The sequence below is a fragment of the Beta vulgaris genome, chromosome 7 (genome assembly GCF_026745355.1).
Source record: "Beta vulgaris subsp. vulgaris cultivar EL10 chromosome 7, EL10.2, whole genome shotgun sequence".
NCBI lineage: Eukaryota > Viridiplantae > Streptophyta > Magnoliopsida > Caryophyllales > Amaranthaceae > Beta > Beta vulgaris.
Window position 1 is genome coordinate 2887024 of NC_079208.1, and position 13507 is coordinate 2900530.

Sequence of the window (13507 nt, forward strand, 5' to 3'; positions counted from 1 at the left end):
ATTTTTTTACAAAGTACAAAACTAGAGATTTTTATTAGTACGAAAATTAAAATATCAAAAGTCAAATGTATGCCTTAGAGACTGCACGCAGAAAACAGACTTGTATTATGAAACGAAGGGGATTAATAAATATACTACTAATTCACCAAAATAATACTACTAAGATAAATGACTTATTCACATATATGAATTTGAGCCTGCGACACATCATGTCAAGTAATGACCATGTTTGGTAAATGGCTTTTGATCGACTTTTGGCTTTTTAATTTGATCAAAAAGCCAAAAAAAAAGTGTTTATTTACTGGCTTTTTGAATTTTTGATTGGTTGAAAAGCTAACTGTTAAGCGAATATGAAAAAGTTGTTTGTAACATCTTTTTAAATTGGCTTTTAACTTGTTTGTCCATAAATTCTCTAATAAATCACCAAAAACAATACTAATTTTACCTAACACTTTTTTTTTACAGTTTAACCAATTTGAAAAGTTGCCAACCGTCAATAGCGAATTGCCTTGCTGGACATTGATTGAGTGACCCTAAGGGTTGCCAACCCTCTTATTATTGAATTTTCATTGGTTAGGAATATATTAAAACATTATTTTTATATCTCTTCTCTCCTCATTTATAACATACATATCAATATTTTATTCTAATGTGTTTAAGAAGGTTGACAACCCTAAGGGTTACTCAAACATTTTCCTTCCCAAACAACCCTCAATATTAGGGTTTTTTTTTTTGAATAGTAAAATTAATTCATTAATAAAAAGTCATACGACATCTACATAAGCAATCGAATCAAACAAATACATAAATTGAATCAAACAAAAATTTCCTTCATAAAAACTACAATCGTCAAACAAATCTTGCAATGTGGAACATCTCCCGCTTATATCGCTGAAAAATACAACCTTGTTGGAGAGACAATCTAACGATCCCTTGTAGTCGTGAATTATTGACTACTTGATCTATAGCAACATCACACACGTCGCAAGCAGAATCTGGAAAATCGAGGACAGAGAGATGGGCAACTCTCAATCATCTTCAACTGACCCTCGTTTCGCTTCTGCTTCTAGGTTCTCTTTCTCAAAGCTCACTCCTTTATTTTTCTAAATTTCAGGTTTTAAATTTCATCTTTTTTCTTGTTCATGTAAATATAGAGCTTTCACACAACATGGATTGCAAGAACTTAAATCACAATTTCTGTCACTTGCCACCCAATCTCAAAGTAATGATCAATTTATATCTCCCTCCGTTTTCAAGGTAAGATTTTTTTTTACAATTTAACTTTTACTCTATTTAATTAATTTCCCCACAATTTGCTTATATTTGTTATGTTTTTTTTTTTTTGAACTATTAGGCTTTTTTCAAAATTCCTGGTATTTTGGGAGATCGGATGTTTGATTTAATGACCCAGAAACGCCATGATCATAAGTTAACATTTGAAGATCTTGTTATTGCTAAGGTGATGATTATGTTGATTTGCTTATGACAAAATTTGACTTACTTTACTTGTTTTTCTTCAAATTGGTAAGCTCAATTTCCATTGACAAGCTTTTGATATCCAATATTTTAGGGGACTTATGAAAAAGGGACAAAAGATGAGATTGAACAATTTATATACCAGTTATTGGATGTTACTGATGATGGTAAAATTGACAGGTATAATCGATTTTCAAGCAATGTTTTTCATCTATAGTTTAAATAAATGGTTTGATATAATTGCTGTAAGCTGGAAATATAATGTCTTTGCTACTTTGCTGAATCCTGTGGAAAATGTTCACTACATGAGATAGTAATGATATACGATTACACTGCGTTTTTATTTAGTTTCCTTGGTTCTTCTGCTCGCATGTTAATTTAGTTGGAACAAGTGAAAGCTTGACATGAACAAGCCCTGAGAGTTCACTGCCTACCCAATACATTCGGTTAATAATGTCTTGGTGTTTTACGATGCACAGATGCCCGACTGGCAGTACATTTAGTAAGTGGTCATCAAACATGAAAATTTAGGTTATGAAACGTGTTTTGCACTCTCTTATAGTAAAGCTTACTTTTTGTGGAGTAAGAGTATTTTCTACCCTGGAATCAGAGTAATGTATGCATGTATGTATGTATTGTTCAAGGTCACTGGTAAAGACGCATGGAATTAGTTGCTTAGTTTCTTTACTGTGTGGTGATTTTTCTTTATGACCTTGAGATTCAACTCACAGTTTGACAGGTCTGATCTGCAAGCGGTTTTAGCTGCTATTCTTGACGACTTGTTTCCTCCCAAGGATGACTCTGGGGTGAGATCAAGTGAGTGCATCATAGACGCAATCCTAAATGCTGCAACATTCTCAAAGGATGATGGAGGAGGTGATACGAATAGTATGTCATTTGAGGACTTTAAAGACTTTTGCCACCATATTCCATCCTTCGGGAAGTATCTCGGAAGTTTGTTGCTGCCACCTGATCCAGGTTCTTCACCCCTTTTAACCTTTTGTCTTATACTACTTGTTCAACTATAGAAAAATAACTCTTTGGGTTTCACCCTGCTATGGAATGACACGAATGCTGTGTTTTTCATTGTTTTTTATACTATTGAATGCAAAAATAATTGTCGTTAAGTAAACAGATAGCAGAGTTGCATAAAGCCGTAACAGGTATAGGTCATCTACTATGTTGATTTATTATGCATATGTTTAGTTAAGTTGTCATTTACCTTCTTATTCATTTGTCTTGGAAGAATGTTCAAGACTTGAGAGTATCATAGGTACTATCTCAAAATCTACTATTTGAGTTATGAGCCAACCACGAGAAAGATACAAAGAACCACCCAGGCTTGTTATAAGAATCAGTGGCGTATGCATTTGGGTAGGCACAGCCAATAACAAGACCTAATGCAATAAATTGATTTGTTAATTGTTGATCCTTTCATATTGAGGATGAAGGGTTCCATAGGTCATCGATAGACTAAACATTTGAGACTCTTAAACAAAAGGTATGATATTGATGCGAAAATGTAATAGATTCAACTTTTTATATATAGATATTTTTTTGTGTCAATACCAAATAATACTAAAGATTGTGGAAGATATCAAATAGTTATTGATTACGGAAAGATAACAGAGGTAACCGAAGTTGTGTTAGCGTAAGAAGAGGCCTAGTATTTATGTTATTGGGGGGAAATATAATATGAAAATCAATGCTGATTGAATGTCCGACTTTTGGCTCTTCCTTTCTCTCCCAACTTTTATTCTTGACCAAGTTATTCAAAATCCTTGCTCTATTTGGGAGGTTGGAGCAATTTCGTTTCAGTGTGGTCATGTGGTCTGAGCGAAATTAATAATTAGAACCACAATATCTCTTTCCCTTGTCAATCTCCATTATGCTAGACATTTCATGTTGTACTAGAGTTGTTTCCTATTACAGCGTACCCAGGCATGTCCTGCATTGAGTTGGCAATTGGCAGGACAATTTTGTGGATATTGACACCCTTGGGTCAAGTAATGAGTCCAAGTTACCAAAGGCCCAACAATTGAATGCTCCACCACTTCCTTGATGCATACCTGGAGGGTGCATCATGTATTTTTGCCAATTTTAATTATGGTTTCCTTGGAGAACAATTTTTTGGGTTGTTATGTTCTATTAATGAACGGTCAAATAGTTTTTTGGTCTCTTGTTACTTTTGTGGTGTTACCGCTTTCGGGGACATGAGGGTGGTAGGGTGGACCTGTGGACAAATTATTGAATGTTTGTAGAAAGTGTTTTGGCAAATTTGGTGGATATATATTTTTTTGCTTGTGAGCTCGTGAAGGCATCACTCATGGTTTCCTTGGAGGCATCACTCATGGAATCATCTTTAGGAGAAATATATCTGCTTTGTATTGGATTTAGTGATGATTGAATGTGAACAAGTCAAGGTTTAGCCTTAAAAACCAAACAAGTAGAATTTGAGTCAATCACATAACTGTCAAAAAACAATTGTTTTAGTCTAGCTGCATTCTCTAGTTATTGCTCCCACATGTGCTCAATGTTAAAAGTTATGTTGACTAAGTGGGCTTTCTATTTAGCTGTGGCCAACATTTATTTCCTTACCCCGGCATATGTAAATATATGTTAGTTTTAGCACATAGTTTCAAGTTATAACCTAATTGTTATATTTCAGCTGCAATTTGAGCTTTTTTTGGTTAAAAGGACAAACTTCTGTTGATTGGAGTTTCTCTACATTCTAATGTACACTGTGACTGCTATTGCTGTGTAGGGAGGACGGGTTCTCAAGTTCCTAGTCTACTGTTATCTAAATCTTATGATTCCAACCTAATACTGAGGGAGGAATATGCTTGGCTCATCGGGGGGCTTCTCACTCAGCTAGAGCTCGTGGAGTGGAAACTTCTGTACCACAGTTCATATCATGGCCAGAGTTTCAACACATTCCTGGGCAATGTCTCGTGAGTTATCTGTCATTTTCTCTATGAGTGCTAATTCTTCCCAAATCTTGTAGAATTTTTTTTGTGGCTATAATTAGGTAAATTAACTTCACCTAGTTTGCAAATTGCTGTTAGTTTTATGAATTTCTCTGGATACTTAGAATCGCCTCATGGCTACCCGCATCTTTATGCATTTCCTGTGGTTTGAGTAAGAAATTTTTTGCTGTTTGCACACATCAGGTTGACAGCGTAATTACTTCAATTGTAATAATGCATACTGCATTGTGAGTGCAGGGTCGATGAAGGTCCAACTTTGCTGATAATCAAGGATACAGATGGCTACATATATGGAGGTTATGCTTCCCAGCCATGGCAAAAGCACAGTGATTTCTATGGAGATCTGAAGTGTTTTCTGTTTCAGCTTCATCCAAAGGTGTCAATCTTCCGGCCAAGTGGAGCAAATAACAACTTGCAATGGGTAAGAGATGAAATTTTTAGTGTTTACACCATCAATGATATGGTGTTTCTGCAAAACTATTTATCTGTGCCCTCCTTGGCCTCACTAAATCAATCATAATCAAAGGACTGCTATCTGCCACTTTATACTGTCATACCTATTCAGATTACCTGACGCGTTTTCAATTCTATTGAGAATTCTTCATAAGGCTTGTATTGTGTTCTATGATTTCCATAGCTGATGGCCTTTCACTTTTGCAGTGCGCTGTTAACTATAGTTCAGAGTCTATCCCGAATGGAATCGGATTTGGAGGGAGAGTAAACCACTTTGGCCTCTTCCTAACAGCGAATTTCGATGCCGGGCAAACCTTCGAGTGTACTACATTTGGAAGTCCTGGCCTTTCTAAATCCAACAGGATAACCCCGGAAGTAATAGAATGTTGGAGTGTTTTCCCAAAAGAAGTGCAAGAGAAAGGGAGCAATGCACTCAAAGGTACTGTTCTAGATAGGTTCAAGGAAGACCGAAACATGCTTAACTTGGTTGGCCTTGCGAATTCCAGTCAGTAACATACCTAAATGATATTATTGGCCAAAATGCTCATATCGATTTTGTCTTTGACTCTTATCAGGCCATGGTTCCCCCTTCCCCCTATTTTATTGTTTCACCCATGTTGTGAAATTGTGATTTGTGTATCTACGGTTTCGAATGACAATGTATGATTTTGGAGTCTACTGTAACTGAAAGCTTTTTTTCTTGTGTAATTACATTTGCTCAAATGGTTTCCACTTTCCCATACACTGGCACAGAAATTCTGTTTTCCTAGCTCTTGAATCTTGATAAACAATAATTCTGTTTTCTTTCTTTACCTGCCATTACTTCATAAGACTAGATCTAGCTCATAGTTTTACTTCATAAGACTAGTAAACCTTAAGTCAAGTGACACATGTCACATGCTAGCGGTGGTCGGAAGGATATTGTGTGAGTTGTCATGTACCAACACGTTCTGACATGCATCGAGCATGAGATATCCACACGACCACACCTATCATGACACGTGCTGCACGTAACGCCTAGACAATGTTATTAATTTTGAAGAATATGCACGGTAAAGGCCTAATGGACGATGCTTTTATGTGTAATTCCAAGTGTTTTAACAGGGCTGATGCCTGTTAGGTCTCTAATATGATGTGAATACCTTGGGTGAGCAAGTTGAATATTAGTTGGTTTCAAAGATGGTCTAATCTTACTATTTGAGTTAAAGAGAGCATTTAAAAAATAGCGCAAACAATAAACAATGATATGAGCTCACATTTAGAAATTCGCCATTGGAGGTGTATGCCACAATTGATTGGTGAGACTGACGCCTTCAAGAATTTGCCATGCTATATTGGGCTATTCCACAATTGATTTATGGCAGAGCTAAATAAGAAGCATATCAAATTCCCCCTTTATCCACGGTTTTTTAGCCCTCTCACGGTGCTCTCCCAACATTTAACATACCAAGCAGCAATACCTATGATTTTAAAGCAAAGTATAAAAACCAACGATTCCGGACAATGTTTGAAGCATCGAACACAGCCCCATTTGGGAAATCAGAAAGACCAAAAACCAGCCAAATAAGCCATTGAGCCTTACACTGACACGCATAAGGCACTCGGGTCCTTATGGCTCAAACTACGGACCCTTTCGAGCAATAAGGGAAAGTTCCTTTACTGATAGTAAATAACAAAAGCAGCACAGGCTACTTCACCAAACCAGCAGCATAATAATTCTTGCAAAACATTCCCTGATGAACCTTAGGCCTTACAAGAAAAAGGGGATTCCTTCACCAACAGTAAATATTATACTCCAATATTGCAGCTTATCATTAATCTACTAAAACTGTTTGTTAGTTGTTAGTATGTTAACTTGCATTCAATAAACTGATTAATGATTATTCTCCACAATACAACAAACTAGCCATGTAAAACTCTAAATTTCTAACTGTTATAACTTATAACGCACTAAACACTCTGCGTTCCTTACACTCTTTCCAAACCACCACCACCCTTCCCAAAATCCTCGGTTATAAGTTATAACAATTGGTAATACGTTATCCCTCCAAAAACTTCAAGCCTTCAAGATCATAACTAATGGTAAATTGTTTCTACAAGGCTCTAGAGTATCAAGGCCCCTTTCCAACCAGACAGCCACTACATCGCAAAGAATCAATGCAACTCTTAAAGCTCCATAATCGTAACCTGAAGACTATCCTATAATCAGAATTCCTTACCAACATACTAATTTCACAATCACTCAACCCACATAACAAAACAGTAACACTAAAAACCATGTCAATTCATCCATATACCCTACAAAATTCAGTCCTTTATGCTTTTAAACTAACTAATTCAACCAATTTAGCTAATCCGATCGATTGAGAAACAAACTCCACTCCGATAATCAACACAGAAAAATCACTTACTAGATTTAGCACATTCATCTTCAATAAAGGAAAAACACCAACCCTAATTCTACAAATTCAATTTCAAATCAATCTATCAATCCCCAACCAATCAATCTACAAACATAAACAAGCGACCACAAAAGCAGAAACAGAACAAGAAATAGTTCTTTCAACTAAAATAATAACAAAAATTCATATCAAAGTACCAAAATTTCCCTACCTTCAAAAAACAACTATTACCCAACAAAAAAAGAAACATCTTCATCAACATTGTTCGCGAAATCAAAAACCCTAAATCAAAAAATCATCAATACCTCCTGAGGAAAGGGCCTAATTCCAAAAGAACCAACAAAGTACACTAACCTATATACTTACTAATTAGCAGATTCATCATCAATCAAGGAAAAACACAAACCCTAATTCCGTATATTCAATACCAAATCAATCTACAAACATAAATAATCAACCACAAAACCAGAAACAAAACAAAAAACAATTCTTTCGATTATACTAAATAATAACAAAATTTCATATAAAAGAGTACCAAATCACGCTCAAAATTTCCTACCTTCAAAACACAATTACTCATCAATCGAAGAACTCATCAATCAAGGAAAAACACAAACCTTAATTCCACAAATTCGATACCAAATCAATCTATAAACATGAAAAGGTAACCAATAAAGAGTAAAACAAGAAATAAATCTCTCAATTATACTAAATAATAACATAAATTCATATCAAAGTACCAAAATAACGATCAAAATTTCCCTACCTTCAAAAATAAAATTATTACCCAAAATAAAATAAAAAACATCTTTCATCAACATAGTTCGCTAAATCAAAAAAACCCCAAATCGAAAAACTCATCAATACCTCCTAGGACCACCTGCACCACGACCAAAAGCACCAGGAACAGTATCATAAGCAATAGTTCCAGGAGTCATCTCAATAAGTCCAGGCAAATCAGCCATACCAAGAGAAGCCAACATATCAATAGTTTCTTTATCAACCTCAATGTGATCAGTTTTAATGGCGGAAAATTCAGGGACGAAATCCATACGTCTTTCTCTCTCCTCTTCTTGTAACTTGAGTGAGATTCCACGAACTGGGCCCTTCTGAATTCGCTTCATGAGATGGGTGGAGAATCCGGCGATCTTGTTGCGCAGACGCTTTGATGGGATGATGGCTACTTCTTCTAGAACTTTCTTGTTGGTGTGGAAATCGAGGGTCATCTTTGAGTAGTAACGTTCGATCACTTGACGAGAGGATTTCTTCACTGTTTTTGTGCGAACACGACCCATTTTTTTTCTGGGGAAAGTTGAGGAGAGAGAAAATTTGCAGGGGAGATCGAGAGGTTGAAGATGAAGATGGAAGAGAGAGAAAACTGCTGTTGTTGTTGAGGGAAGTGAGGAGGGAATTAGGGTTTTAGTTAATAGAGGTTGAAACGGCTGGGTTTGTTAGTAGTGAATGAGATAAAGCCCAATAGCGATTAAAGAATTAAAATTAAAACGGATGAGCGATGAAAGAATGTTACGCATATTTTTTTATAGTTACGATTTCTTATATCTTTATCAACAAAGTATTTTGTGCTAATTAAATTATTTCACTTTGTTAATTGATTGTATTTTTTTTTTTGATGTTGTTGGTGCAAAATCAGTTCGTTGACCTAGCAAACAAGCCGATGGACACCTAATAGTTTAGTATTGAATGCCTTAGGAGACTTAGTCCCTGAGGGGTTACCGGTTTTAATTTGATAAAACCTTACTAACGTACTTTTTTATAGTTTAATTAATGATCAAACTACAACAAGTTAAATTCAGGCGAAAAGTAATATATACTTGCCACAATAATCAATCTTAAAGTAGAAAATTCTCATACTTGCCACAAACTTAAAGATGAATTTTTCTACACATAAGGGATAAGCCAGACTGGATAATTCAAAGAGAAAACACGAAGGTTGTTACCTCCATGGTTCCTTGCTTCAATTGGAGAAGTTCAGATCTTGCCTAATGGCGCCAAAACATAAACTAAGGAACTAAACTATAACCCTAGAAGGGGGTTAGGGTATGCTAATGCTAAGCTACCTTAGAAAATTAAGAAATATTTAAAGTTTGATGAGTTGTGTGTGTTCGTTTCTTGATAATAGTTTCTCTATTTATAGAGAATCACAACATGTAACTTCCATAGACGTTGAAGAGGGAAAATGTTGGAATCATATTTAATTCAAACTTTAACCGTTTTCTGGCGTTGAATAATTGTTATTCTCTAATACATATTTGTCTTCATGTTGAATCGTCCTTTGATCATCTTCTTTTAATTGCTATTCTTTGACTTTCATCTCTCGATAATCTTAATGACCTTTCTTTGGACTTTGTTGACTTTGACCTCTATTGACTTTGCTCAATGGGCTTTATACTTCTATTGGGCCCCTTATGTTAAAGTGCAAACTAAACCTTTTGAGGTTCAATTCAGTGTAACACAATAAATGTTACTTGACATTAAAAAATGATAGTAACAGATGTAATACTTTTTTTTAGGGGATTTTGATTGTGTAATACTTTTTTTTTGAAAGATGATTGTGTAATATTTGATTGTGTATTGATTGATCTAATTATCTTTTTTACTTTTTTCCAGCGTGAATGTATAAGTCATATGCCTCGTGCAAGAAAAAATATACTTAAGTCATGTACATAATTGTTTTTTTTTGGCTCAATTATTACTTAATTGCCTCCAACATTTTATTTAATTTTTTCATGCTATATTTGAGTTTGACCTTTTTTTTTTGTAGAGTAGTTGATTTACTAATTCTGATTGGAATTATATTGCTATCATAGGAAGAGATCAAGGCCTTAATTATATTAATGGTCATATTAATCCTGCAGATTAAAGGTAAAGGTAGCCATTATAACTGGAGGAGCAGGTGGCTTCGGAGAGGCTACAACAAGACTCTTTGTCCAACATGGTGCCAAAGTAGTGATAGCTGATGTGCAAGATGAGAAAGACATTTCTTTGTGCAACGAAATCATGGCTTTTAGCAACATCAACACCACCAACAACCACGACGATCACAAAGAAGAGACAATCTCCTACGTGCATTGCGATGTTTCCAACGACACCGACGTGAAAAACCTCATTGACGTGACCATTTCCAAGCATGGAAAACTCGACATCATGTTCAACAATGAGGGCATCTCAGGGGACTTGAATTGTCGAAGCACGCGATAACTGGTTTGGTGAAGAACTTGTGCGTAGAATAGGGGGAATATGGGATAAGGGTGAATGTTATTTCCCCTGGTGGTGTTGCTACACCTATACTAGTTGATGCATTAGGGACGGATAAGAAGACGGTCGACGAGCTTTTGTGCGAAGCTACGGTGCTCAAAGTGGTGACACCAGATGTTGAGGATGTTGCAAATGTTGCATTGTTTCTTGCAAGCGATGAGGCTAAGTTTGTGACCGGTGTTAATTTTATGATTGATGGTGGTTTTGGCATTACTAACCCATTTTCTCGTTTTTGCTCCAAAACTTTCTTGCGTCAAAGAGCTAATTTGATCGGGAATCTATGGGATTGGTGATTTATAACAAGAGGCATGAAAGATCGTAAGTCCAATCAACACTTATTGTGAAGTATAGCAAAACACAACAACGTCAAAACCTTAATTCCAATAACAATAATGGAACATAAGAGCAATTTTTGTTTTGTTTCAAATCCTTTGTCCTTTTATATGTTTTACTTTCGTGACAAATTTTCCCATTCGAATATAAGATGTATAAAAAAATCACGCTATTGATTGTTCCATCTTGATGCTTCCATTTGCAATTTTGCAGTTTTCAATGTAAGTTTCTTATTATGAAAATTTATATATACACATTGTAACGACATTAAAAAATATCCTACGTGACTATATTTTTCTCATATGTATATTGGTTGTTACTATGCAATTTTTATGTTATTAAGCGAGGCCATTGCGATAGGCATGTCGTCAATTACATCTATCACCATTTGTATGCCCACTAGTGTTGGCCAATTTTTAGGTTACCTTTCAACAAAACAAACTCGATCAAATCGAGGAAAGTAAGGGATATAAATACTATATATTTTAAAAAACCTCTCAAGAGCAAACTTCTACTTATATATTGCAAAATGGCAACAACAAGGATGTATAGGATTTGAACTCGTGATATTTACATCATGTTTACTCTGATACAATGTCAAGGGACCAACTCAACCAAAAGCCTAAGTTAATGGTTGGATTCCCATGAATAGTTTTATACTTATCACTTTTGTCCTTCGATATTCTTTGCTGCTTTCTATTATCTTGCAATCATTTACATCAACAACTAGTGTAGTATGAGATAGCAGTCCCAAGTCAATTAACATCACCAAGCTTGAATTAACCTGAACATCTGTCATTATTTATAGTCGAATTTTAATTTTATAACCCATTCAGATAGAAAATCATATTCAAATAGAGGAAGTAAAACAAATAAGAAAAAAATGGACGAGAAGTGAGACAACAAATTAAATTAATTCTTTTTGGTGGATGGGTTGTACTTTTTCTTTAGTGGTGACATTTTATGATCAAAATTTATTTGAACACTTAACAAAGGGATTCTTTTATCCCTTTCGTCACCTCTAATCAAGGATCGAGCATGTTAAATTTAGATTGGGGAATTTGTGAGAGATTAAGTCCTACCAAAAGGGAAAAAAAAGGTCATGTTTGGCAATTAGCAGATAGCTGTAGCTGATAGTTAATAGATCTTAGCTGATTGTATTAGTTATCTGTATCAAGGTGTTTGACAAATAGCTAATAGTTGATTGCTACATTGTTGTGTAAAAATGACCAATAATGACTTGTGCATGATCTATTGTTTGTACCTTTTATTATTCGATTTTTTTACCAAATATCCCCGACAAATTAAAAAAATTCACCATATACACTCAATGTTTCAAAAATTCACCATATACCATTGAGTTTTCAAAAACGTGCACCAGGTGCCCTTTTTCTAACTTTCGTTAACTCACCATTAGCGTCATTTACCATTTTGCTATTATTAACTGTAAACCCTAATTCTAATCTAATCCTAATTTAACTCTAATCTTAATCATAATCTAACCCCTAACCCACCCTAACCCTCCCCTCCACCCCACTCCAGCCCCCATCCATCCTCCTCCACCTCAGGCCAGCGCCCCACCCGTCCCCCTCCCTTCAATCGTCGCCACACCCGTCCCCCTCCCCTCCATCGCCAGTCTCCCTTGATTTCGCCGGAAAAATGCAGCACCCCCACTCCTCTCTCTCCTTTGTTTTTGAAGGTGGTGCTGCACTATCTCTCTCTCCTTTGTTTTTTACGGGTGGTGCTGCGCTCTCTCTATATCCTTTGTTTTTCGAGGGTGGTGCTGCACTCTCTTTCTCCTCTGTTTTTCGAGGGTGGTGTTGTGCTCTATCTCTCTCCTCTATTTTTCGAGGGTGGTGCTAGGACCTTGATCCTCTGTTATCATTGTTGTTGTTGTTGTTGGTTGGGGAATTCAACGGGGAAGGGAGAGGGGAAATCGATGGGGAAAGAGTGGGGTGACGGACAACGGCGGTGGAGAGGGAGGGGTGGGAGAGGGGTTGCGGCGGTGGAGTGGAGAAGAGGGGGAAGTTTGGGGAAATGAGAGAGAAGAAGTTTGGTGTGGTGATGCGGTGGTGGCGGTCTAGTGTGGCAGCAGGTGATGCGGTGGTGGCGGTTTGAGGCTGGGGTGGGGTGGAGGGGAGGAGGAAGGGGAGGGGGGAAAGGAGGGGGAGGGTGAGGGTTGGGCTGGTAGGGGGTTAAGGTTAGGGGGTTAGGGTTTGGGTGGGTTTGGTTTTAGGTGGGTTAGGGTTTGGGTGGGTTAGGATTTATGCTTAATGATGGCAAAATTGTAAATAACGCTAACGGTGAGTTAACAGAAGTTAGAAAAAGAGTACATGGTGCACGTTTTCGAAAACTCAAGGGTGTATGGTGAATTTTTGGAATATTGAGGGTATATGGTGAATTTTTTAATTTGTCGGGGGTATTTGGTGAAAGAACCTTTTATTATTTATTAATGTAGTTTCTAACAACTTTAGGAATAAATATAATTGGTCAACTCATTTACAAACCTCTAATGTCAAAAGGCTCCCCCTTCCCCCCAAATTTTTTTAAAAAGAGTTTTTTGGGTTCAATAAGCTAAAT

General features: G+C 36.3%; 2 protein-coding genes and 1 pseudogene across 3 annotated transcripts; 2 read left to right on the forward strand and 1 right to left on the reverse strand.

Moving 5' to 3' along the window:
- The first annotated feature begins 926 nt into the window (after positions 1–926).
- On the forward strand, positions 927–5685 carry LOC104898271 (uncharacterized). Of its 2 annotated transcripts, XM_010685325.4 has the most exons (8): positions 927–1070; positions 1155–1257; positions 1355–1459; positions 1571–1656; positions 2216–2454; positions 4241–4427; positions 4701–4884; positions 5124–5685. In XM_010685325.4, the coding sequence occupies exons 1-8, from the start codon at positions 1018–1020 to the stop codon at positions 5427–5429; spliced, it is 1263 nt and encodes a 420-aa protein (XP_010683627.2). In that variant the 5' UTR covers positions 927–1017; the 3' UTR covers positions 5430–5685. The 2 variants fall into 2 exon arrangements, with proteins under 2 accessions (XP_010683627.2, XP_048503824.1); XM_048647867.2 differs by lacking the exons at positions 1355–1459; positions 1571–1656 and having other exon boundaries at positions 2208–2454.
- A 2312-nt stretch (positions 5686–7997) lies between these two features.
- LOC104898272 (40S ribosomal protein S17) lies at positions 7998–8738 on the reverse strand. Its single transcript, XM_010685326.4, has one exon. The coding sequence runs from the start codon at positions 8611–8613 to the stop codon at positions 8179–8181; it is 435 nt and encodes a 144-aa protein (XP_010683628.1). The 5' UTR covers positions 8614–8738; the 3' UTR covers positions 7998–8178.
- A 1146-nt stretch (positions 8739–9884) lies between these two features.
- Positions 9885–10917, forward strand: LOC125491749 (short chain aldehyde dehydrogenase 1-like; annotated as a pseudogene).
- The last annotated feature ends 2590 nt before the right edge of the window (positions 10918–13507 follow it).

Bases quoted from the DNA above. Each gene is read 5' to 3' on its own strand.
- LOC104898271 (XM_010685325.4), top strand. From the start codon at position 1,018: ATGGGCAACTCTCAATCATCTTCAACTGACCCTCGTTTCGCTTCTGCT. The intron at 1,460-1,570 runs GTGATGATTATG...CCAATATTTTAG, and splicing joins AAGATCTTGTTATTGCTAAG to GGGACTTATGAAAAAGGGAC. The intron at 4,885-5,123 runs GTAAGAGATGAA...TCACTTTTGCAG, and splicing joins CAAATAACAACTTGCAATGG to TGCGCTGTTAACTATAGTTC.
- LOC104898272 (XM_010685326.4), bottom strand. From the start codon at position 8,613: ATGGGTCGTGTTCGCACAAAAACAGTGAAGAAATCCTCTCGTCAAGTG.